Source organism: Podarcis raffonei, chromosome 16 (assembly GCF_027172205.1).
Source record: "Podarcis raffonei isolate rPodRaf1 chromosome 16, rPodRaf1.pri, whole genome shotgun sequence".
Classification (NCBI taxonomy): domain Eukaryota; kingdom Metazoa; phylum Chordata; class Lepidosauria; order Squamata; family Lacertidae; genus Podarcis; species Podarcis raffonei.
In genome coordinates, this window is record NC_070617.1 from 26,857,341 (window position 1) to 26,879,334 (window position 21,994).

Here is a 21,994-nt window from a genome sequence, read left to right on the forward strand (position 1 = left end):
GTCATGATTTATTGCAATGGCTGAGAGTGAATATCTGCTTAATTATTATTTGCTGATATTTTGAGAGTTAATCTGATTTTGTGATATGGTATTCCAAATGGAGCACTGAAGATCACTTGATTTGATATATGCTGTATGTTTTCTAGTCATTATTGGGTCAGATTGCTATAGGATGTGTGATCTTTGTTGTGTATTTTGCCGTTTCTGCAGCTTGTAATCTACCTTGTGTATACCAATATGGAAAGGTGGTATACAAGTTAAAAGAGAACTGAAACAAAGCTCCTCCACTAAACCAGTCATGCTAGTGCAGCCCACGCATGATGACAAGAGGCAGGCAGACATGGAGCTGTTGAAGCAGGAACTTTATTGTCAATTGCGTTGCTCTCCAAGGTCCCCGCCAGCCCGTTCCCTACGGCTTCCACTCAATGACTTCCACCGCAATCTGTGCCGCCCTCCTCACAGCCGGGCTGGAATCGCTCAGCCTCTTCCGGAATTCGGCCACGTGGCCCAGCAATATCTTCCGGCCCTCGGGGGCCTCTGACAACATGGTCAGGGCCTTGATGGAGTAAAGGCGGACTTTGCTCCTCTCATCGTGAATCAGGGGCAGCAGCGTGTCAATGGCGTCTGCATTGATGGCTGCGTATTTCCCTGAAGGTGACAGAAGGAAGGCCCTGTGAGATGCTAAAAGGAGAAGCCCTGCAGCAGCTGCTGGGGGTGGGTGGGGGTGTTTAAAGGTGGCCCCTGTCTAGCCCAGCCTCCTGGGCTTCCCGTGTCAGCCATCCAGGTGCCTCTTCTGGGAAGCCACAAACAGGTCACAAGCGCCATTTGTACTCCTTGGCATCCTGCCTCTGAGAGTGGAGGGAAGATATACCAGAGCGGGTTGCTTGTGTGAAGGCTGAGTGGCTTTTTCTGCAGCCCTTGGCAGGTCACATGTCAAGATTACAACTAGCAATGAAATGTGTGAGTGGCTGGAATTGGCTGGACCTTTGGCTATTCAGGTGTTTCTTGCCATCTGTACAACACAGGAATGGCCTCCACCACAGCTCGGAAGCCACCAAAGCTCTAGGCAGCCAGTGTGCTAGAGGTTGCCTGGGCAGCATCTTGGATCCTGCTGCTCAGTTGTGCATCAGCCACATGAGACAACAGGATTCCCCTCAGCTGACCCGACAGCTCTACACTTGGGGAGATCAGCCTTCTCCAAGCTGGTGCTCTGGAGAGGTTGCTAGATTCCAAATCCCAGAAGCCCTAGAAGCCAGCACAGCCAATGAGACGACGGGAGGGAGAAGCAAATGGAGGACAGCAAATTGTGAGGAGGCAGGGTCTAGCTAAAGCCTTGGGATAAGGCCAAAATGTTTCCAGGGACCCCATGGCTTCCCCTCAAAGCCTGGCTACATGCCCAGCTGCACTGTCCCGGTCTTTCTCTCTTGCGCCAGTGGCCTTGCCTTCTAACTTTCTGCTTTCCACAACTCAGCTGCCCTCCCCATTTCTCCTCAAAAGGAATTGGAAATCCAGAAGGTCCAGCCTGCCAGCTGCTCCCCTGCCTTCCTCTCCTCACCTTGGGTGGTGATGGCTGAATTCATCAGCGCCCCGGCAGCGTTGGCTCGGACCTCGGCGTCTTCATCTTCCAGAAGCATGACAAGGTCTGGGAAAACATCTTCCTCAAAGACCATGTTCTTCCCTTCCAGCGGGACACTGAGGGGAGCAAAGGGTGGGGATCAGCCAAAGAAACTCTAAGCCTCTCTGTGGGTCTGAGGTGTGTGTGTGTGTGTGCACACACGCTAAGAGCTGGTTGTCCTCTGGCCAACACGGGGGACCTGAGTTGTCCCTTATGTAAGAGAACGACCTCTGTCTTGGGACATTCTGATATTTGTAAAACGTAGGGCTACAAAAACAAAAAGGCCTTGTTGACCCATAGCTTAGCGCTACGTGTGAATCCTGCCCACAGATCTGCATCAATTTGTGATTTCTTTTTTTTAAAAAAAGACATGAAAATTTGTCAGCGTTTCAGAGCATGTGTCTCCTAAGACACACAACCTGGCAAGCAATTCCCTCCAACAGACCACAAAAATCTGGAGAAATTGTGTCTTGAAGGATTTTGGATTGTGTATCATTTTGGAACGGAAATTTGTGTATGTTTTTTGCCTCTCGCATTTTATCGGTTTTGTATTTTTCTCTGTCGGCCGCCTTGAGTGCAATATGAAAAAGGTGTGATATGAATAAACATGACAATAACAATGATAACTGAAATGGGGACTGGATTTCTCCTCCTCCCCGGGTGAGTCACTGGCCCTCACCTGATGGCCATCAAGGCCTGAGCTGCCCTGCTCCTGATGTTCACCCCTGAATGGCTGAGCAGCTCCTTCAGGATGTGGACGGCTCCTGTGGCCAAGGCCTCGAAGGCCTCCACCCGCAGGCAGCCTGTCAGCGTCTCCAAGATTAGCTCCTGGATATCCTCCAGCTCCGTCTTCAGCTTGAAGACCAGCGAGGGAACCAAGCCGCTCTCCACAATCCCGGTGGCTCCTGCAGGAGGAGGGAACAGAAGGAGGATCTGTGGTGGTGCCCCAAAAGCCCATGGCCTAGCCAAGCCCTCCCAGCCATGAGGATTGCCATTGCAAAACAGGAGGCAGCCGAGGAGAGAACAGGCTGTCTGCAAGGAGCCACTGGCAAACAAGCCTCAGCTGCCTGGTGACTGTTGCTAGGAGACAAGCAGCTCCATCGAAAGTGATTCACATGTGCGGTTGGGTGATGCGGAAGTTCGGTATACGAGGAGAACAGAAGGAGCCTTCCCCAACCTGTGCCCTCCAGGTACTTTGGACTACAACATCCATCAGCCCCAGCATCATAGGGCCGCACTGGCTGGAGCTGATGGGAGTTGTGGTCCCAAGTTGTTGGTGGTGTTTCTTCAAAGCAACCTTTCCTTTCCGAGATAACTGCTTAGGTTCCTTCTCCTTCATGGGGGTATGGGGTTTCCAAGGAAACACTTCTTTAGAAAGTATAGCACAGAATCGTCACCACCATCATTGTGGGGACCACAGTGCACACAGAGGGGGTGTTAATCCGTCCCTTCCTAGATATGACCTTGACAAAATGACACACACACCCCACTGTACTGGTATCAGCCTTACCCCGTTTCCCCACAAAACGTCTTCCCTTCCAGTATTGTAGTGGCTTTGATGACGCAAAGCGACTTCTCCTACAGGCTCCACTGCAATTTCATTGATGAAAAAGTGGAGCAATTTTCCACGGTGGCTTTATGGAAGATTATCAGTCGGCATTGTACTTGCCTGAGGGATAGCCAAGCAGGTGTTGTGTGGGGCTGTGCCATGGCAACAGGTTTGGGAGCATGAAATCTCTCCTCAGAGCCAAACAACCTTGAAAGCCTCATTGGAAAGCCTCTTGATTAGCCCCACAGATCTCTCGACTGCAGCATCACATGCGGTTCCTGTGCTACCGAGCAACTTGAGGAGTAGGGGTCTCAAGAGCAACACCTTCACCACCAGCAGCTGAAATCAGGGTGTGCGTGGTCTTAGGAAGCCAGAGTCCATAAGGCCTCTCTCTTGAGAGAGCTGCTGGAAGTAACACAGGTCCCTGGCTCAACCCTTGGTCTTGATCTTGGCCTGTTGATTGACCACACTTGTGAAGCATGTCTTGGGCTGCAGCTGATTACTTGTGCTCCCTCTTGGTTGTTTGGGGCACTGCTGTACCCTCATCCCAGCTCTCCTTGGTGAGGATATGAAGTAGGAGGCTCAGACCGCCCCCAGGACTGGCATCCCAGCCCCTAAGGGCGCCTGCTGGAGTTTGACAGAGGCTGAAGGTAAGCAGAGTCCCTGTAAATTTCCTTAGGAATGTAAAATGAGCCTGATGGGTCAGGCTAATGGCCCATCCAGTCTAGCATCCTGTTCACAATGTGGCCAACTAGATGCCCCCAAAGGGAATCCCACAAGCAGGACCTGAGCATAAGAGCAACTCTCCCCTCATGTGGGAGAGTCAGCCCCATATTGCATGGGACTGTTCTTGTTTTGCACAGGGAGGTGTGTGCTCTTGGAGCCATAGTCAATCCTGCTAGAGGTCCTGTGGATGGGAGTGTCTATGACAGGCATGGGAAAACTTGGCCCTCCAGATGTTTTGGGACTACAACTCCCATGATACCTAGCTAACAGGACCAGTGGTCGGGGATGATGGGAATTGTAGTCCCAAAACATCTGGAGGGCTGAGTTTGCCTGTGCGTGGTTTATGAGGAGCCTGGGCAGAATTCAGGGAGGACCAGGGTTAGGATCTCTGAAGCCCTCTAGAATGAGGCAAGGCAGAAATGGGGAAATGACTCCAGGGCGGCCTTGGGCTGAATGGATCTAGCATCCAAGTTTGGTGGGGAAGGCGTTAAATGAACCTGTTTTTGTTTGCTTGCTTGTTTGAAACGTTCTCCTGGCTTGGAAAGGCAGGTGTTGGAGCAGAGAAAGCCAACGTGTTGCCCTCACTGGATGTTCATAGAATCATAGAATTGCAGAGATGGAAAGGACCACGAGGGTCGTCTAGTCCAATTCCCTGGAATGCAGAAATCTTTTGCCCAACGTGGGGCTTGAATCCACGACCCTGGAATTAAGAGTATTGTGCTCTACCTAGTGAGCTATTTGTCTCAACTCCTAGCAGCCCTAGCTGCCAGCCTGCCTAATGGTCAAGGATAATGGGAGTTGTAGTCCAGCAAATCTGCAGGACACCATCTGGAGGGCTACCCCTGGACTGGGATAAATAACATTTACAAGAGTAATTGGCCGGAATAAGCACCAATGTTATAACTATGACAAGAATCAAGGAAAGGAGGTCTGGTTATATTTCAAACTAAGGGAGAAAAAGTGCAGACATAATTAAAAAATGCCCTGCTCAGAGCTTCATGTACCAAAAAAAAAAAAAAAAAAAAAAAGAGTCCATGCTGGTCTTTCTATATATAACTAACCTAGTTCTGCAGTTGATTTTAAAGAGAACTAGCTGGAAGATGAATGGAACCTGACTACTGTAAAGCTTGCCATGAAAGGTGAAAAATTAGGGGGAAAGCAGGTTTTCCATTGTGTTTGTGTCTCAATATCTGCATGTGCGCGGAAAAACCAGGTTATGGTACAATCATCACTGAAATGCTCCCTCAAGCAGGGCAATTTCATTTGGAGTTTTTGAGACAACTTTGCAAGGGAATGCATCTGCATTTGGGAACAACGGCCATTTTTTCAAACTTTTTTCTTCCCCAAACCAAGACACATAGGGTATAGGGCAGCACATAAATTTAATAAATAATCATAATCATAATTTTCTACCCTGTGTGAATTTGTAACCAATGTTATATTGGATTAATGATCATCACTTCCCCAAAGAATCCAGGGAGTTGTCGTTTATCGAGGGTGCTGAGAATGTCCTGCGGAAGAATATGCCAAGGGAGAAATGACTATTTAACCCATTTAAATCTTAAAAAGCAGAGACATAACCTTGCCAACAAAGGTCCGTATAGTGAAAGCTATGGTTTTCCCAGTAGTGATGTATGGAAGTGAGAGCTGGACCATAAAGAAGGCTGATCGCCGAAGAATGGATGCTTTTGAATTATGGTGCTGGAGGAGACTCTTGAGAGTCCCATGGACTGCAAGAAGATCAAACCTATCCATTCTGAAGGAAATCAGCCCTGAGTGCTCACTGGAAGGACAGATCCTGAAGCTGAGGCTCCAATACTTTGGCCACCTCATGAGAAGAAAAGACTCCCTGGAAAAGACCCTGATGTTGGGAAAGATTGAGGGCACAAGGAGAAGGGGACGAGATGGTTGGACAGTGTTCTCGAAGCTACCAGCATGAGTTTGACCAAACTGCGGGAGGCAGTGGAAGACAGGAGTGCCTGGTGTGCTCTGGTCCAGGGGGTCATGAAGAGTCGGACACGACTAAACGACTAAACAACAACAACAAACATCTATACTGTAGGGTTGCCCCTTAAGATTTACAAAAGGCATGGATCCACCTCTAGACAACAAATGGCAAGTTGCTAGCTAAAGGGCTTCCTGTGGGTGGAGTCAGGGTTCTAATTTTGTCTTGCTCTGTTGCTTGCTCTTACAGGGTGGTAATGTGAATTGAACATGTATATGGCCCCGGGGCAATTGTAAAATTAACGTTCTGGAATCTGAGCAGTCCCAGAGTTGTAAGGCCTGAGTTCAAGCCACCTGGCACTGGAGGAATGTGTGGGTGTGCCAGTTATATGACTTCAGCTTGCAGCGGAAGGAAAAGAATGTGATGCACACCCAGTCGGAAACCATCAAAACTGAGGGCTTCAGTTGACCTAACACAGGTGGTCAGCAGTCAAGATCTCCTGTGTTCGTTTGTTTAAAAGAAGAAGAAACAAGCACTTAGCAGCTGAAGATTGGAGCAGGTAGGACTAGATGGCACCGTTTTAAGTGGCATTGGGAGTGGGATAAAGGAAGGGAACTGATTCTCCGGCACCGTTTCTAAGAGCTAACTCCCACTCACTGCTATTAGCTTTGCAGGGAAAGTGTGTGGGTGCCTGTATGGTTCCCGTGTGTCTCCCCCAAAGAACTAATAGTACCAATGGGGTGGGGGTGGGGACACACGACTTAGATTGGGGGGTGTCAATTCTCTCTTCCCCAGTGTTACTCCCTGGTCTTCGAACCAGATGAGCGGGGCTGCTGCGGGTCTGATGATGCCTAGTTTGGCCCGTAAATACTTGAGAACTGTGCTTTGGCACAATTGACTTGCCTGTTCTTGGACTGTATTCTGCCATTTGTGGCTCAGGAGGAATGGCCTTGACTGGGGCACCATTTGGATAAGGCCCTTTTCTTGGGGCGGAACCTCAGCTTGGGAACTCTCTCCCCCTGAAAGCAGGAATGGCTTCAACATTAAAAGAAAACGATGGCTGGGAATCCAAGGACTAGGAATGTGGTGGGGTGGCCACTCCAGAGCAAAGCTAGGACACCCCGATTCTCCTTTCAGCCCCTGCAGCAGTGGAAATGCGGCCGACACCAAGTACAGAAGGTGGGTTTTGCTTGAGTTTCAAATGCTCCCCAGTGTGGGAATGTGGCCGATGGGCTCCAAAGACGTCAGCTACACAAAGGTGCCTGGACGGACACGCAGGCAGGCGCATGCTAGTCTCCCCTGTGAAAACGCAATGAAGGAAAACCTTTGCGCCTGCATCTTCCGCCCGCATTGCATGCCTCCCGGTCCCTCCACTGTTATTCTTGTAGCCAAAAAAAAAATCAGCTTTCACATGAGTGGATGAACAGCATGTTGATAAACAAACACACTGACAAGGAGTGCAGGGTTTCTATCTGCTGCTCTACAAAGGAAAAGGCGTTGCCATAGAAACTGTCTTAGCGCTTTACTTCTCAGCAAATGCCCCCTCCATTCCACATATTAACCACAGCCTGGGTAGGAATGATTGTGCCGGGTCCCGTGTTTCCAGCAGTCCCTTTTAGCCACGGACCTTTCTGTCAGGTGACCCTCGGGACCTGCCTTTGTAAGGAGACGCACTTCTGGTGCACAGGCAGGTAGGGAGGGATGTCACTGTCTTTCTGCTGCTCCGGAACTCCAGAGGGCAAAGTGAAAAGGGCAGAAGGCCTGATGCTGGCAGGTGGGGAGCAAGAAACAATGTACGGCACTGGCAAATGTTCCTGCTGGGCTGAGAAGGATGGAGGAAGAGGCCAGAGAAGGGAATCGGGCAGGAGGAAAGGAAGTGGGCACAGGATCCATCTACAAGGTGCCAGGGAGACCCTGGCACAAGTCCCTGTTGGGCCAGGGTTTGCCCTTGCAATACTTTTGAGGGTATGGGTAATTTCAGCCCTGCCTCAGCATCCTTAAATTGTCATGACAAACAGGCCCTAGATGAGAAAGGGCAACGAAAAAACGAGGCATGTGAGATTGTGAGGCTGTTCGGTTTAGAACAAAAATAGTAAAGATGATAAAATGATGAATGGCAAATTGCTAAAAGAACACAGAGAGGTTGCCAGGCTAATAACCGCTTGAGATTAGTCAGAGATACATATGCCACACTTGGAAGAGGAGGCATTGTGACAAATGAACAACAACCAGATTGAGGACGAAACATCCCTAAACCTCAGCTTTGGAAGAATAAGAAGACAGTGATGCCCTGATCTTAAACAATAGTATACCTATAATGTGGACTTGGCTCGGCAGGATCACAGCCACCCCAAAATTTAGCTTCCTCTCTGGAGTATTTCATATCCACCTTCTCAGCCCATTTTATTTCAAACGCTCCAAGTTATCACATCTTTGTTATAATTTTTAAAGGGGGAAGCTCTTGATTCAAATGTATATTCATATAACAAACACATAGAATCATTGAATTGTAGAGTTGGAAGGGACCCTCAGGATCATCTAGTCCAGAAATATGCAGCTGTCACGTATGGGGAAGCACGCCGTTGCACACCGAACTAACCCAAGAAGAGCCTGGCTGCTGCTGGATCAGACTGAAAGGGGGCTGATCTACTCCACCATCCCATTTCCCATCCCGATCCCCCAGTGGGGACAGGGTGCCACAGTCCTCTTCTGCTGTTATCCAGAGCCTGGTGTCTGAAGACGTGCTGCCTCTGAACCAGGAGGCAGCTTACAGCCATGGCCTGTATCCTCAATGAATTTTTCTAACTCCCTTTCCAAGCTGTTCAGTCTTATGGACATCACCATATCTTGTGGTAGCAAATTCCATAGCTTAAATTACGTGATGACGCTCTTCTTTTGGTCTTCTGTGAATGTCCTGCCATCGGATCCCACCGGTGTTTATGTGAATTTAGGGGGGTTGTGCTCCCAAAATGCATTGTTTCACACCAACACTGAAGTGGAATTGCAATTTTAATGCCCATTCACCCACTTCAGAGAATGTGTGCGTGAACAGGGGCACCAAAAAGAAAATACGATCAATTGCCCCTCAGAGCGTAGAGCATTCCTTAAACATGGTCCAGCTGCAGAGAAGCCCCTCCAGCCCAGTCACCCTTGTGATTGTCCAGCAGGCAGAAACTTTTCCTTACTAGCTGACTACTGATGGAATGGAATCATTTTGGTGTTATGGCCTTGGGAGCTGATTTCCCAATTTTAGTGAGTATCTTGGCTGCCTTTCTATGTGGGCATTGTTGCCATTGCAGTCCCCGATGGGTGGGCTGTGGTACGATTTGCAGGAATGCTACGGGCACGTCTGCTGTTTTTCTGGCATTTTTGCATGTTGGGCATTATCCTTCCTGGATTGGTGCTCTGAAGCAACCCCAATGCACCCACCAGAATTGGCCTCATGTACGAAAAGTTTGCTTGGCCCATCTTCCATTGAAATACTTAACATGTCAATACATAAACAACTGGCAGCTGTAAAGAGTTATTCCAAAGTCATATCAGACATTATTTCCGTACTCCTAAACATTTCACTGTCGTTCCAATTACAATATGGTGCCTATGTTTCATTTATAATTAAGGCACAGTGATTGTGGCAGCCATCTTGGATTTTTAAATTTCCATTTTCTCAGCAACCCAGAGGCATAAGCTGCTGGTTTATACACCAAGACATGCATCATTTAACGCTCTATGAACCTGATTTTGCACTGTTGCCTCAACTAGGTTTCAGTTGGCTGCTCGTTTTCAACTGAGGCTTCTAAATCCTTTGGGATAAGCGTTAATAAGCCTAACATTAGCTTGTCATTAAAATTTCATCAAAGTGGTTGAAGGGTAGGGTTGCAAGAGCAAGTTTATGCTGGTAATCGGCAGCACCAGATGAGTTTTTAAGACATCACTTTTAGACAGACTCCATGGCTCAGTGGCAGAGCATGCCAACTTGGCTTCCACCTTTAGTTTTAGAGTAAAAGCAAAAGCTTCTTGTTCGTTTTTTATTATGGATTTTGTGTTCTCATTTTGTGTTCATATGTTGTGAATTTTGGATGAAGGGCAGTAAACAAATTTAATAAACAACAACAAGAAGTGTACCCCAAGAACCAGGAAGATATGGATCCAGCAGACTGAAAAAAATTCCCCTGAAACAACACCCAAAATTGGGAAAACTCTCTTGTTGCATCTTATGCCCCTTGGCCAGTACTATTCTCAGTCCAACCTACCTTACAGGACTGTTGTTAGGGGGAAATAGGGCAACCATTGCACAGGTTGAGCTGAGGGCATTGGGGGCATGGTGCCAGAATGGGCTTACTGGTTGTAGGTTAAAGAGGATCCCCAAGAAGTCATACCTCGCCAGTAAGCCATCTGGCTACAAAACTGGGTTAGTCACAGGGATTAAGGACAATCTGCAAAGGAGCCCTTTGCCCTGAGGGGCAGCTGCTGCTCTGCCCACCTTGTCCTTGAGGTCAGTCTTCGATGATGGGGCCTCTGCGGTCAGCTGCCCCAGGGAAGCCATGCTCCCAGGAAACTGCACCCCCGATCCCACCCCAGGGAAGCCAGGGAGGCCAACCGAGCCTTTGCACCCCGTCGCGGCGGGGTTGCTTGGCGCCTATGACCCGGGCGAGGTGCCCCCTGGCTGCCAGCCAAGGGGGAGGCCCGTGGAGCCGCTGGAGGGGGGGGGGGTTGGCGGCTGGGAGAAGCGTGTCGCGCTTGGGGGCCTTTGAGCGATCCGGCCCCGTCCAGCCTCGCCGGGCCCCCACGTGGCAGCCCCGCTGCCTGGGCGCGCGAGTCTTCTGCGCGCACGGCGCCGGCGCGCTCCGCCATTGGCGAGGGCGCGCGCCAATCCGGGCGTCGGCCGGCCAATCGGGGCGCGCGGAGCCTCTGCGGCGCGCCAGCCCCTCCTGCGCCCGAGGCTCCCGAGCGTGGTGTGCTGTGGCGCGCGGCTGCGGGGAGCCACCGAGCAGCCCAGCGCCCGGCCCGCCGCCCGCCCCGCCCCGCTCCTCCTGCGGCACCGGTGCTAGTAGCAGCAGCAGCAGCAGCCAGACGAAGGCGAGGCACGCATCCCGCGCCGGTGCCCGTCCCGCGGGGAGGATGGGAGCCCTGGCGCTGACGAAGCCCGGCGGCGGCGGCAACGGCAGCAGCAGCAGCAGCCGCGGAGAAGGAGGCGGCTGCCTGCCCCGCCTCTGGCGCCTGTGAAGAGGTAGGTGCTGCTTGGCCGCGCTCCCGCCGGGGAACTAGGTCAGGGCGAAGCCGCGGCGAGGGCTGCTTGGGACGGGGATCCCCCCCCCCAGAGATGCCCTTTGCGCCGGAGCCGGGGTGGGGGTGGGCTAGTCGACCGCCGGGCTCTTGGCTTCCGCGTGGCCAAAGCGACGCCAACGCCTCCCGCGAGGCTCGGCCTCCGCAGCCCGGCAGGGCGGGGAAGGGGGCGCCTTGGGCAGGAAGGCAAAACGTCGGCTGCCCGCTTTCCCGGGCAGGCTCGGCCTCGCGCAAGCGGGATGGACAGCTCCTCTCGGGCAGGCGATTTGCGGGCGGGAGGCCTTTTGCGGGAGGAAGGCGCCTGCGGTGGCACCTGAGCGGGGAAGCCTCCCAGGCGACCGGGCTGGTCCCTGCTGCTGCTCATTTTGCGCGCGTCCTCCTGCCCTGCCTGCGCCAGACAGCGCTTGACCTCCCGATTTCGCGCTGTGCCATTGAGCACCCCCCCACGCCCTCTCCACGAGGATCGTTTGCTTGGGCGACAGGGAGAGAGACATGCCTGCATCCTCCTTTTGGGCCGGGCACCAGAGGCGGGTCGCCACACGCTCCGGGGGACTGTCTGGATCGATTTTGCTGCAAAGCATGGAAGCGGATCAGGCCAGCGGGGCCCAGCGACGTGAGGGTTGTGGATTTCACATCACCGAAGCTGACACACCTTTTCCTGTTTGGGGCAGGTGGTGCTTAACTGGGCTTAGGGGTGCATGGTTCTCTCTTCTCGCCTACTGTGTGCTGGCTGGGGCTGGGGTCTGTCTCCATCCCCTCTCCAGTTGGTGCTTGTGGCTGGACGGGATTCAGACTTACTGTGGCAGGAGACTGTATGCCACTGGCATGGCTGTCACCTCATTGGGTTGGGAAATGGTCCACCGAAAAAGGAAGGAGCCCTGCCCTTGGATGGAGGACACTCTGAGAGCAGAGGCCCAGAGAGGTGGCATGGGAGGGGGGTGTGGTTCTCAGGGAAGGGCCAGCACCTGGGCTGAGTAGACAGGAAAGGATGAGAGGGGCCTTCTTGGCAAGATGGTCTCAGGTGTAGGATTCTCCTCTCCTCCTGACTTACTGCCTCAGTAAGTCTATATGCTTGCACATCTTTTTAGAGAAGCCCTCCAAAAACAAGCAAATCATTGGATAGGACATGAAGAATCTTGCAAGAGAAGACCTGGTTTTTTGTGTGTTCTGTGTTCATCTTCAAGCAGTTGACATAAGTCAAGCAATTTAAGGCTGGCCTCTAATGGTGAAGCAAACCACTCTGTCTTTTGGCCTTCCAGGAGTAGGGCATGCCTTTTAATGTAGCCATGGTACCCTCCCTTCCAAAAATCGAAAAATAATTAGTCCAGAGGTGCTTCAGGTCTGAAATAGTTGGGTCTGGTGGCACTTTTTTTTTAAGTTATGGTTACATTTATTTATTTAATACATTTCTATATTGCCTTTCATCAAAGGATCACAGGGTGGTTTACAATGTAAAAACACAAAAATACATAATGCAATGAGAAACAAAAACAATACCCCTCCTAAAAGGGTAACACACTGCAGTAATCTAACTTAGAGGTTAACAGAGCCTAGACAACAGAAGTTAGGCTATCCCTGTCCAGATAGGGATGCAGCGGGGCCACCAGCCAAAGCTGATGGAAGGCCTTTACCACAGAGGCCACCTGAGCCTCAAGTGACAGCAATGGACCCCGAAGGACCCCCAAGCTGCGTACCCGCTCCTGCAGAGGGAGTGTAACCCCATCAAGAGCAGGCAACCTCCTAGCCATCTGGTCTAGGGAACCACCTACTAACAGTGCCTCAGTTATGCATGCATTATGTTAGCTTTGATTGGCTGGCCAGGTAGAATAAATAAATAAAGCTCTAGACACAAGTACAGGATGGGACTTTGCCCTCCTCATTTCAGGAAGTGTACCAGGTGTGGGAAATATTGGTGTCAGTTGCAATTTCTTCCTCTGTGGACACAGTCCATTTATATACCAGTTAGATACACGGTTTAAAGAGTGACTGAGCTGGCATCGGGAGGTAATAATGTACCACTTACACATTCAAGTGTGTTAATCAGCAGGGCAACAATGCAGTGTCTCCTCATTTTGCCATAATCTTATTAGCCGTTTTTGACTGGCTTGCTTTCCCATATTGAAGAAGCTTCTTTGCTCCAAGGAGCTCCCGGGAAGGCAGAATTAGCGTCTTCCAGGAAACAAAGCTTGATCCAGGCAGGTTTTTGTCACCAATCTTGATATAGACAGGCTGGCAGTGCTGAACAACTTCACAGGAGGCTTTTACAGACGTCACTGGCTCACTGACAAAATCCACTGATATCACTGGTGCCGATTTCCAAGCCATAAGATAGATTTTAATATTTTCGTTCTTGTAGAATATGTGGCCTAATTTCACAGTATTGGCGGTCACAAAATCATGCGGCTTCAAGTGCAACTGGGTGTCCTCTGCTATCCACCACAGGGCAAGGGACTCCAGAAAAATAAGGGCTGATTTCCTCCTGCTGCATGTGCAGTTCGCATTCCATGCCTCAGGTAATCATTGAGAGATCCAGGTAGTTGAAAGTCAGTTTCTATAAAGCTAAATAAAATAACCTCTGTTCAAGTCCTTGGCACTCTTCTGCTGTCAGATTCATTGAGCAAAGAGGCAAACAGTACAAGCCCATACATAACTACTCAGAAGTAAGCCCCATGGAGGTCTATTGGGCTTACTCACAGGTAAGTGGGCATGGGACTGCAGCCTAAGTCTGCAATCATATGTACACTTGCCTGGGAGTAGGCCCAGTTGAATTTAACTCTGACTAAAAGTGCATTGGCTCAGACTGTAGCATTTGATTTTAAGTGGTTAAACCTTTATATTCTGGTAAAATGGAAGGTTTAAGGCTGTAAAGTGGTGGTGAAACGGGCTAAGAGGCTTCAGTCCTGCACACAGTGAGTTTGCTTTAAATTTCTCAGATTAAATCTTCCCATATAACTTTTCAACCATATATTACAATGAATATTTCAATAAAAGGGGAATGGTTTCATCCAGTTCCACAGAAACATTTCCGTAATCAGTCAACATGTCCAGATCTTTAATTGGCATGAATGCAGCTTTCCAAAGATGAGCCCGTGCACTTTTCACAGCAACCAAAAGCTTTTGTATGAACAGTTTAGTTGCCCCTTGAAATCAAGAGAGTTCAAAATGACTTGATGCTTCGAATGTTAACACTTTCCCCATTATTCTCACCACTTGGGTTGAAGAGACTTGAACAAAAGGGCAACTCCAACAACTGTTGGTATGTCATTTCCAGAATCTAAAAGTGACAGTTCAGTAAAGGATTTTGTTCAGCTTTTCAGGAGTAATATAGGAGTAAGATTACTGTTTTGTACACCGGATATATATATATATAGTGGTTAAGCAACGTACAACAGGAATTGCTTGATGCATGGTTCTCTGCTGATGTCCTTTTTGATTGACATGTTGGCTACTTAATCCATCAGTCATAGATAAATACAATTTTCTCAATTTCATATTGCAGTTACCTTATAATTGAGAAATTGTTCTAGTTTCCTGAACTCCCCCCCCCCTAAATTCTTTGTGTGAGATAACCGAATATGTGTCATCAAATGCCCTAAAGGGTCTTAATTAAATGTATTCTCTCTCATGACAATGGCCAGTGGCAGTGTTTGCAGTCTTAGCTTGTTTCTCCCCTGATCCCCTAAAATCGGTTTTAAAAGCTGCGGTGGAATGAGTTGCTTCTGCCCAAGTGACCTTTCTCTCTTGTAGAATCTCGAAAGGAATTCATATTGATTAATTTTCCAGCCCAAAGCATGCACCTGATATCTCTTGAGGGATCCATACCCAGAGTCACTGAATTTGTGCTGCCTTATAGTATTAACAGAAGGGACGCGGGTGGCGCTGTGGGTTAAACCACAGAGCCTAGGACTTGCCGATCAGAAGATTGGCGGTTCGAATCCCCACGACGGGTTGAGCTCCCATTGCTCGGTCCCTGCTCCTGCCAACCTAGCAGTTCGAAAGCACATCAAAGTACAAGTAGATAAATAGGTACCGCTCCGGCGGGAAGGTAAACGGCGTTTCCGTGCGCTGCTCTGGTTTGCCAGAAGCGGCTTAGTCCTGCTGGTCACATGACCCAGAAGCTGTCTGCGGACAAACGCCGGCTCCCTCCGCCAGTAAAGCAAGATGAGCGCCGCAACCCCAGAGTCGGCCACGACTGGACCTGATGGTCAGGGGTCCCTTTACCTTTACCTTTATAGTATTAACAGAGGCTAGCGTGCACATGATCATCCTTTTCTGCAGGGTGGATAACAGACCTAGAATATTTTCCAGCATACAAAGATTCAGCATTTTCTTCCAGTAACAGTTCGCTTTTGATTGTAGAGGCATAATGAATAACAGCAAACACGTTGGATTCAAAGTATTGTTTACTATTCCAGGCCAAAGGTTACCAACCCATTCTTGACTTGAACCATGCTGAAGATTCAGCCACCTTTCCATGAGGGAGCTGTGCTTTGCTAATCTCTCGCACCTTCACCTGGGTTTTAGTCAGCTGGGCTGGACTTCTCCATAGTAACTAGAAGGTCAAATAGCCTAAGAACTTGCCGAGGTACAACTCTGAAAGGCTATGATCAGATAAAGCCTGTGATGGCCTGTGTTGACATGGCATTGCTTAGGAACCACTGAGAAGAAATCCCTTATGGTGAAGGAGTTCAGGAGTTCAGTTTTGTGAGCACAACACATGCATTTCAGTGTTTGGATGCCCCTACTTGACCAGGCTCTCTATGTGCAGCCTGGCATCCAGCAGTGTTCTGGTCCTCCTGTGAATAAGCCTCTCCTGTGCGAAGCCTTTGTGGATCAAGTTGTTCTGGGGCTGACCTGTCAGTCTAGCAAATGGTTGTTCATTCCAGAAGTTGGAGGTTATCTCATTGGTTCCATAAAACAGCAAGTGAAGAGTGGCAGGAAGGCGGTGATTCTGCCACTGGTGATGGTGGGAAGAGAGACTTTATTCTGGAAACTGGCTATTCTTGTGCCTATCTCCTGCTTCCCTGTGGTGCAGAAGAGTCTCTAGAATCTTGGAGCTCCCAACTAGTTCTGTGGTGCGCAGAAAGTTGAACATGGTGTTGTAGGAAAGGATTGTGTCAAAGCTTCCATTCTTTCCAAATAGAAAAGACTCAGCTGAGAAGATTTTCAAAAGCAGTATAAGAGGTGATGGAGTCTGCTACTTATCACACGGGGTACAGGTGGAGGGATGCTAAATAAACTTCTTGGACTTTAGCCATTGCTCCTGAGACTAGCCCGGTAAAAATGTCACCTCTAAATGGAACAAAAAAACCTTTTGAGTCACTTGTAACCTCTTCCCAAAGACTTTCCACCTGTAATCTGGCAAGGGGTCAATTCTTGCAGAGGATCCAGAGAAGGCACTTTGTGATAGGGGGAGAAATTCAATTTCAAGGAGAACCTACCTAATTTGCACTTTCTGGAAAAAAAAATGAACCGAATTTTGCAATGCAGTTCTCCAGCTAAGCAGTTTGTTAGCAAAAATGCATACACTGGAGCGAACTGTGTTGAAAAAAATGAATGTACTGGTGAAAATAACACAAATGTATTATATTGGGAAAACTGCTTTGTAAAAATGTGTATATTAACAAGATAGTATTAAAAATGTGTATCAGGAGAAACTCGCATTAAAATACAGGTGAATTTTCGTAATTTTTCATTGAAACTATTTCCTCCCACAAACTGATTTGGAATAATGGAGAACTGAAGTTAAGATCTGAAAAATGAGAAACTGAGAGGAAGCAAAATTGACTATTCCACCCCTCCCTACTCATCACTTCAATTTCCGAGTACCAGTGTGCTCTGTTATATGGCCAAGCATAACTGAACTGATTTTTGTATCAGCTGAAGTCTGTTGCAGTGGAATGGAAGGGCACAGAGGGGCATCAGGTCAGCTTAACTGGGTGACTGATGTTTCCAGCAGAGATTAACTTGATCAGGCCACTTATTGTTCCTCACACAGCTATAGAAAACCACACATGAGGAGGAGCCTGTTGCGTTCCCCTCGCCTTCAGCAGCAGCCTGAAGAGGTGCCTGCCTTTGCAATCTTGCTGACGTGGGAGCAAGTCCAAGTTTGCAAATGAAGCTGCTGATGGCATTACAGTGATGCTACGCCAGCAAATAAGTTGCTAAGAATATTTGGGAATGGGGTGTAAGATGGGCTGTCTTTTTTAGGAGCTGCCCTCAGCATCATCTTTTTGTTTTGTTTTGTTTTTCTTACATAATTCTAGCTAAATTAGATTTGTAGGCTTTGGGAGAAGCAGTAATTGGCTGATGTGAATTGCGTGCAGCAGTGATTACCTCACCCTGATTCATAAAGCCTAATATGGGGAATAAGAGCAAGCCTTCCAGTGACATCTTGGCAACTGAGGCGGAAAATCCAAACGGTGCCCTCCTTTACAGTTCTGTTTTTAAAAAGCCGGTAATTTAAGGGTGGCCCAAATCTGCCACTTCAGGTGGCTGCCGCTCTCCATCTGAGCCAGTCGAAAGAGAGTAATCATTGCTCTGATACCATTTATAGCCGAGCTGAGCATAAGAGGGGTGATGAAGATGTACCCCTGGTTTGCTGCTCTTCCTTCCCATGAGGTACATCTAATCCTAATGAGATGGTTCGGTTTTATTCCGACTTCTTGAGAAGGAAGTTAGTTGAAATCAGAGCAGGCTTTCTTTCTGGGAAGGGAGAAACGGAGGCAAGGCATCAGTATATATAACTAATTAACAGAGCCTGCCCTCACCTCACCTCTTTCTTTCGAAGCACTGCGGAACTAGCCAGGTACTCACTTGGACATATTCCAAGAACTATGGAACTCACAACAGCTATGTGCAAAGGTTGGTTCTCTTAAAATGATCATCTCCTCTGGGTGCCTTGCAGCCTAATCCTGCATGCAATTACTTGGAGGTGCCCCACTAAATCCAGTGGGAATTACTCTTGAGTGAGTGTGGTCAGGATTGCAGACGCAGTCTGGGATACTAGCATCACTCTAGGTGTCACGTGAAACCTTCCAAACATGCGGCACAAAGATAATCTCTCCCTTTTACAGTAGGTCCCCCCCCCTCCACAGAATTAGGCCATCTTCTCTTTTCCCTGCCCCCACCCCCAAATTTAGACCAAGTAAAAGACACTTGCAAAAAAATAACCATGTTTAAGCCCACGAGCTTAAGGTTGTACTGCTGTCAGAAGTATAGGACTGGGGTGCAGCTGTAAGATTTGTCAATTCCAGCGCTCTAAATTTTCTTATTTCACCAGTCTTAAACTCAGGTCTCCACATTTCTACAGCAATTTGCATTTAAATAAAAATAAAAATCCACACGAAAGCCCAGCATTTTGTGTAATTCCCCCCCCCCCAAGCAAACACATTTTGTATGCAATTTTGGCTAACACACATTTCTGTGAGCTGCTTCCCTAATATAATTCATTTGTTTCAGATCGCGTATTGGTTTGATAGGTGTGAATTTGGTAGTTTCTCATTAAAGTGCAAACCACGATGAGCTTCTTCTGAGGTGCTGAGGCCCCTTCTCAGCACCGCAGATGCTACACTGTGCTGCAAGCCTGGGGGGCCACATGGGAGGGGGTTCATGGTCGGTTCCACCCTTTCACACTTGCTTCCCTCCCCCCCACCCCCAGTTTCTGGGAGGGTGGTGCAGGTGCCTCTCATTACCTAGCAGGTGTCAGAAAGCAATGCCCTCCATTGGCCTCCCATGCTGGTGATGCCATGGGAGGAAGGGCCCAAAATGGTGTCAGAGCAGAGGAGTCATGGCTGCTGGAGGTATGACATTCAGCACAGCCTGGGTTTTCTTACAGTTATCGACTCATGCAGCTGACCTCCCTAGTTTCAGTTTGAGACTCTATTTGCTTTTCACAGACTTATTAACTAGCTCACAACCTTATGCAGAAGCCGTGAATTCTGAAAGCTGCTAGGGAGGGCTTTAAGAAGGTGGGGGAGGAAACACGTTGAACATTTGCAGCTGCAACCGAGAGAGCATGGTCTAGGTGGGGATTCACAGTTATCAGGCAGAATTGTTGGGTGACCCATCGTCTCAGGGTTACGTGAGGTACAAAAGCGGTCCAGCACGTTGTAATGGTGGCAGTTCATACCTGCAGGCCATATTTGTAGGAATAATTGGGGGGAGAGGGAGAAGAAAGGGGGTGGTGTATTCCAGTGGTTCAGTTGTACTGGTAGACTTTTCTTCCTGTTATTTGGGACACAGAATATGGTAAGAGGTAGAGAACCCAGAGGAACCTCTGACCGTTGAAAACAGCAGCAGGAATGGCTGCTTGCAGAGTCTCGTTCATGTTGACCAAATCTCTGCAGAGTGCTGTGTGGCCATGCAGTATGGAAATGATTCACTCCAGAGCAAATCTTCTGAGAGAGAGCAAACGGGATAAAATGTACCTTGTTACAGATGAATAAATTGAGAGATGGGGAGAAATGGTGCAGAACACACCCACTTGTATGAAAACAAGGGGGAAAGATGTATGAACAGACAAGGCAAGGCAGTGTGCAAATTAGAAATGAAATGAGAAATGTTATTGCAGTTTAAAACTGGCGATCACCAGAGCCCTTGGTTTTAAAATGTCCTTCCCACGTATTGGATTGCTCCAAACAACATGGCAACCGTGTCAATCCTTACTCCCTTCCATGGATCATGTAGCAGGCTGGAAGAATTGTGGTTGACCCAGAGCCATGTAGAAGAATGCTGAGCAAATCTGAAGCAGAACAGTACCTTAATTTGTTGGGTATCATTTGGCTCAACACAAAACAAAAACAAAACTAGTTTGGGATAGTTTAAGCTTGGATCCAGTTTGTTATAGCAATTACAGCATCCATCATTTCAAGCTTCTCTAGATTCACTAGGGTTGTGTCAAAGCATGCAAGGTCTTGCAGAAGCCTGAAGCCTCACTCGGCAAAAGGAGCCCTCCAGGTCACCACCACTCCTGCCTCTAGTGTATGTTTGTATTTATTTATTTCTTAAATTTATATCCCACCCTTCCTCCCGAAGGAGCCCACTCCAGTTTACTCTACATCCAGTGCATGTCCACTACTCATTTCTGATACTGTTTGTACATAATGTTAGTCACAACTTCCCTTTATTACATATATAGCTCAAGACATGACCTAACCCCTCCCCTGACAGCATATGAATCAATATGGCTAATTTGACCCAATAACACCCCCTCATCAAACACAGAGACAAAACTCACTGCAAGCAACCAAATGCAACCAGCCATGCTCTGGGCTCTCCAATCTCTCGCTTTGCAACAATGAATGAATAAATAAATGATCTATCCACATGGCGCTGACACAAAAACTCTGCACCTACGCTATGCAAAAGAACAGAATATCATTCTCCCCCCTTCTCTCTCCCCACAACCTCACAATGTCTATGACAACAATGTCTCACACCAAATGTAACTTATAGGAAGGACTCTGTGAGTTGAAACATTATATGTACCTTTGTTATTCATGAAAATCTTTTCATAAAATAAAACAATGTTAGCCACAAGCCACATCTATCCTGGAGTTTCTTGAGAAATACAACCGTGCCTTGGGTCTCAAACACCTTGACTCCTGAACAAATCAGCTCCCGAATGATCGAAACCCGGAAGTGAGTGTTCTGGTTTTCAAACGATTTTCGGAAGCCGAGTGTCCAGCGCTCCTGCAGCCAATCGGAAGCCACACCTTGGTTTTTGAATGGTTCTGGGAGCTGAACGGACTCCTGGTACGCATTCTGTTCATGAACCAAGGTACGACTGTAGTGCGTTTTGATGTGTTTCCTCCCAAACCAGCAATTGAAAACTTAAGCCATATGAAGACACCCAATGCCCCCTCTCCACGCACTGGAGTGGACAGATAGTGGGCAACTTGGAAATATGTCTAGCTGTCCGGATGTGAACAACGATGTGCAAATGTGATTTGAAGCACAAGTGGAGAAAACTGACCTTGCTGCGTTTTAAGTCAGTCTTGTGATGGGTTCCGTTTGTACTGTGCTGGCTACAATGAGTTCTGGCTACTTGGGTGAGAATAGCATTTGGGGAATGAGTGGAGTAGGGACATCCGACCTTGCGTGCTATCATTACAAAGGAGAAGTTTATCAGACTCGATGGTTTGCTCCACCTCTTCGTCCTACTTTGAGAAGCAGGTGGTATTTTATCACAGTCTGGGTGTTAACGCTATTTTTAAGCATGAGAACAAGGCCGGCTATCCATCATCCCATGTAGGGCGCTTGCTTTGTAAGACGGTAGGCAAGGGATAGAAATTATTCACAAGCTGGCTACCCAAAGCACCAGTGAGTGAAGAACTTTCTAATGGCAGGGCTGGTCAGCAGTGGAACAGAGGCTGCTTTAGAATGTGGTGGACTCGCCATTGTTGGAGATTTCTAAGCAGACGCTGGATGCTCAGGATACTTTAGTAGTGGATGTCCTGTTCGATGCATTTTCTAGTTCTGCGATTCTTTTCATACCACTACAGCCCAAGTTAGATCGCTTAAAGGATTTCATCCATTGCAGAGGTCTTTATTCACTGATGTTTGCTTGTTACACAAAATTCTGTTGATTTTTTTTTTATCATCCTTTATGCTTTGCTAAAAGCTGGGAGAGAGGGAAATAAAACAACCCTGCTTCCTTCTCTCTCCCTTTAATCTGTCAAATGGCAATGGGTCTACCCTGATTCTCCGTTAAAAGAGAGTGGAAGGAAGGGAGTTTGACCAGGCCGACATCTCAGTTCTGTTTCTTTTAATGGTTGGTTCTTTGTTTAGATTTCCAGCTCATTTATGCACTGCCCTATTTATGTGTCTGTCTGTGGGTAGATGACTCTTTGTAAAATAAGTCTTACACTGA

General features: G+C 48.3%; 2 protein-coding genes across 5 annotated transcripts in view; one reads left to right on the top strand and one right to left on the bottom strand.

Annotated features, from left to right (window-relative positions):
* Positions 1 to 347: 347 nt before the first annotated feature.
* RSPH14 (radial spoke head 14 homolog) overlaps positions 348 to 21,994 on the bottom strand; it is a 59,883-nt gene continuing 38,236 nt past the window's right edge. For all 4 annotated transcript variants that reach the window (XM_053370238.1, XM_053370236.1, XM_053370237.1 and 1 more), the window contains exons 5-7: positions 2,295 to 2,520; positions 1,556 to 1,692; positions 348 to 648 (exon numbers count right to left, since the gene is read on the bottom strand). In XM_053370238.1, the coding sequence (XP_053226213.1) occupies positions 410 to 648; positions 1,556 to 1,692; positions 2,295 to 2,520 (602 nt within the window). In that variant the 3' untranslated portion in view covers positions 348 to 409. The remainder of the gene's footprint in view (positions 649 to 1,555; positions 1,693 to 2,294; positions 2,521 to 21,994) is intronic.
* GNAZ (G protein subunit alpha z) overlaps positions 10,796 to 21,994 on the top strand; it is a 39,943-nt gene continuing 28,744 nt past the window's right edge. The window contains exon 1 of the mRNA XM_053370235.1: positions 10,796 to 11,065. The gene's annotated coding sequence lies outside the window, so the exon portion shown is untranslated. The remainder of the gene's footprint in view (positions 11,066 to 21,994) is intronic.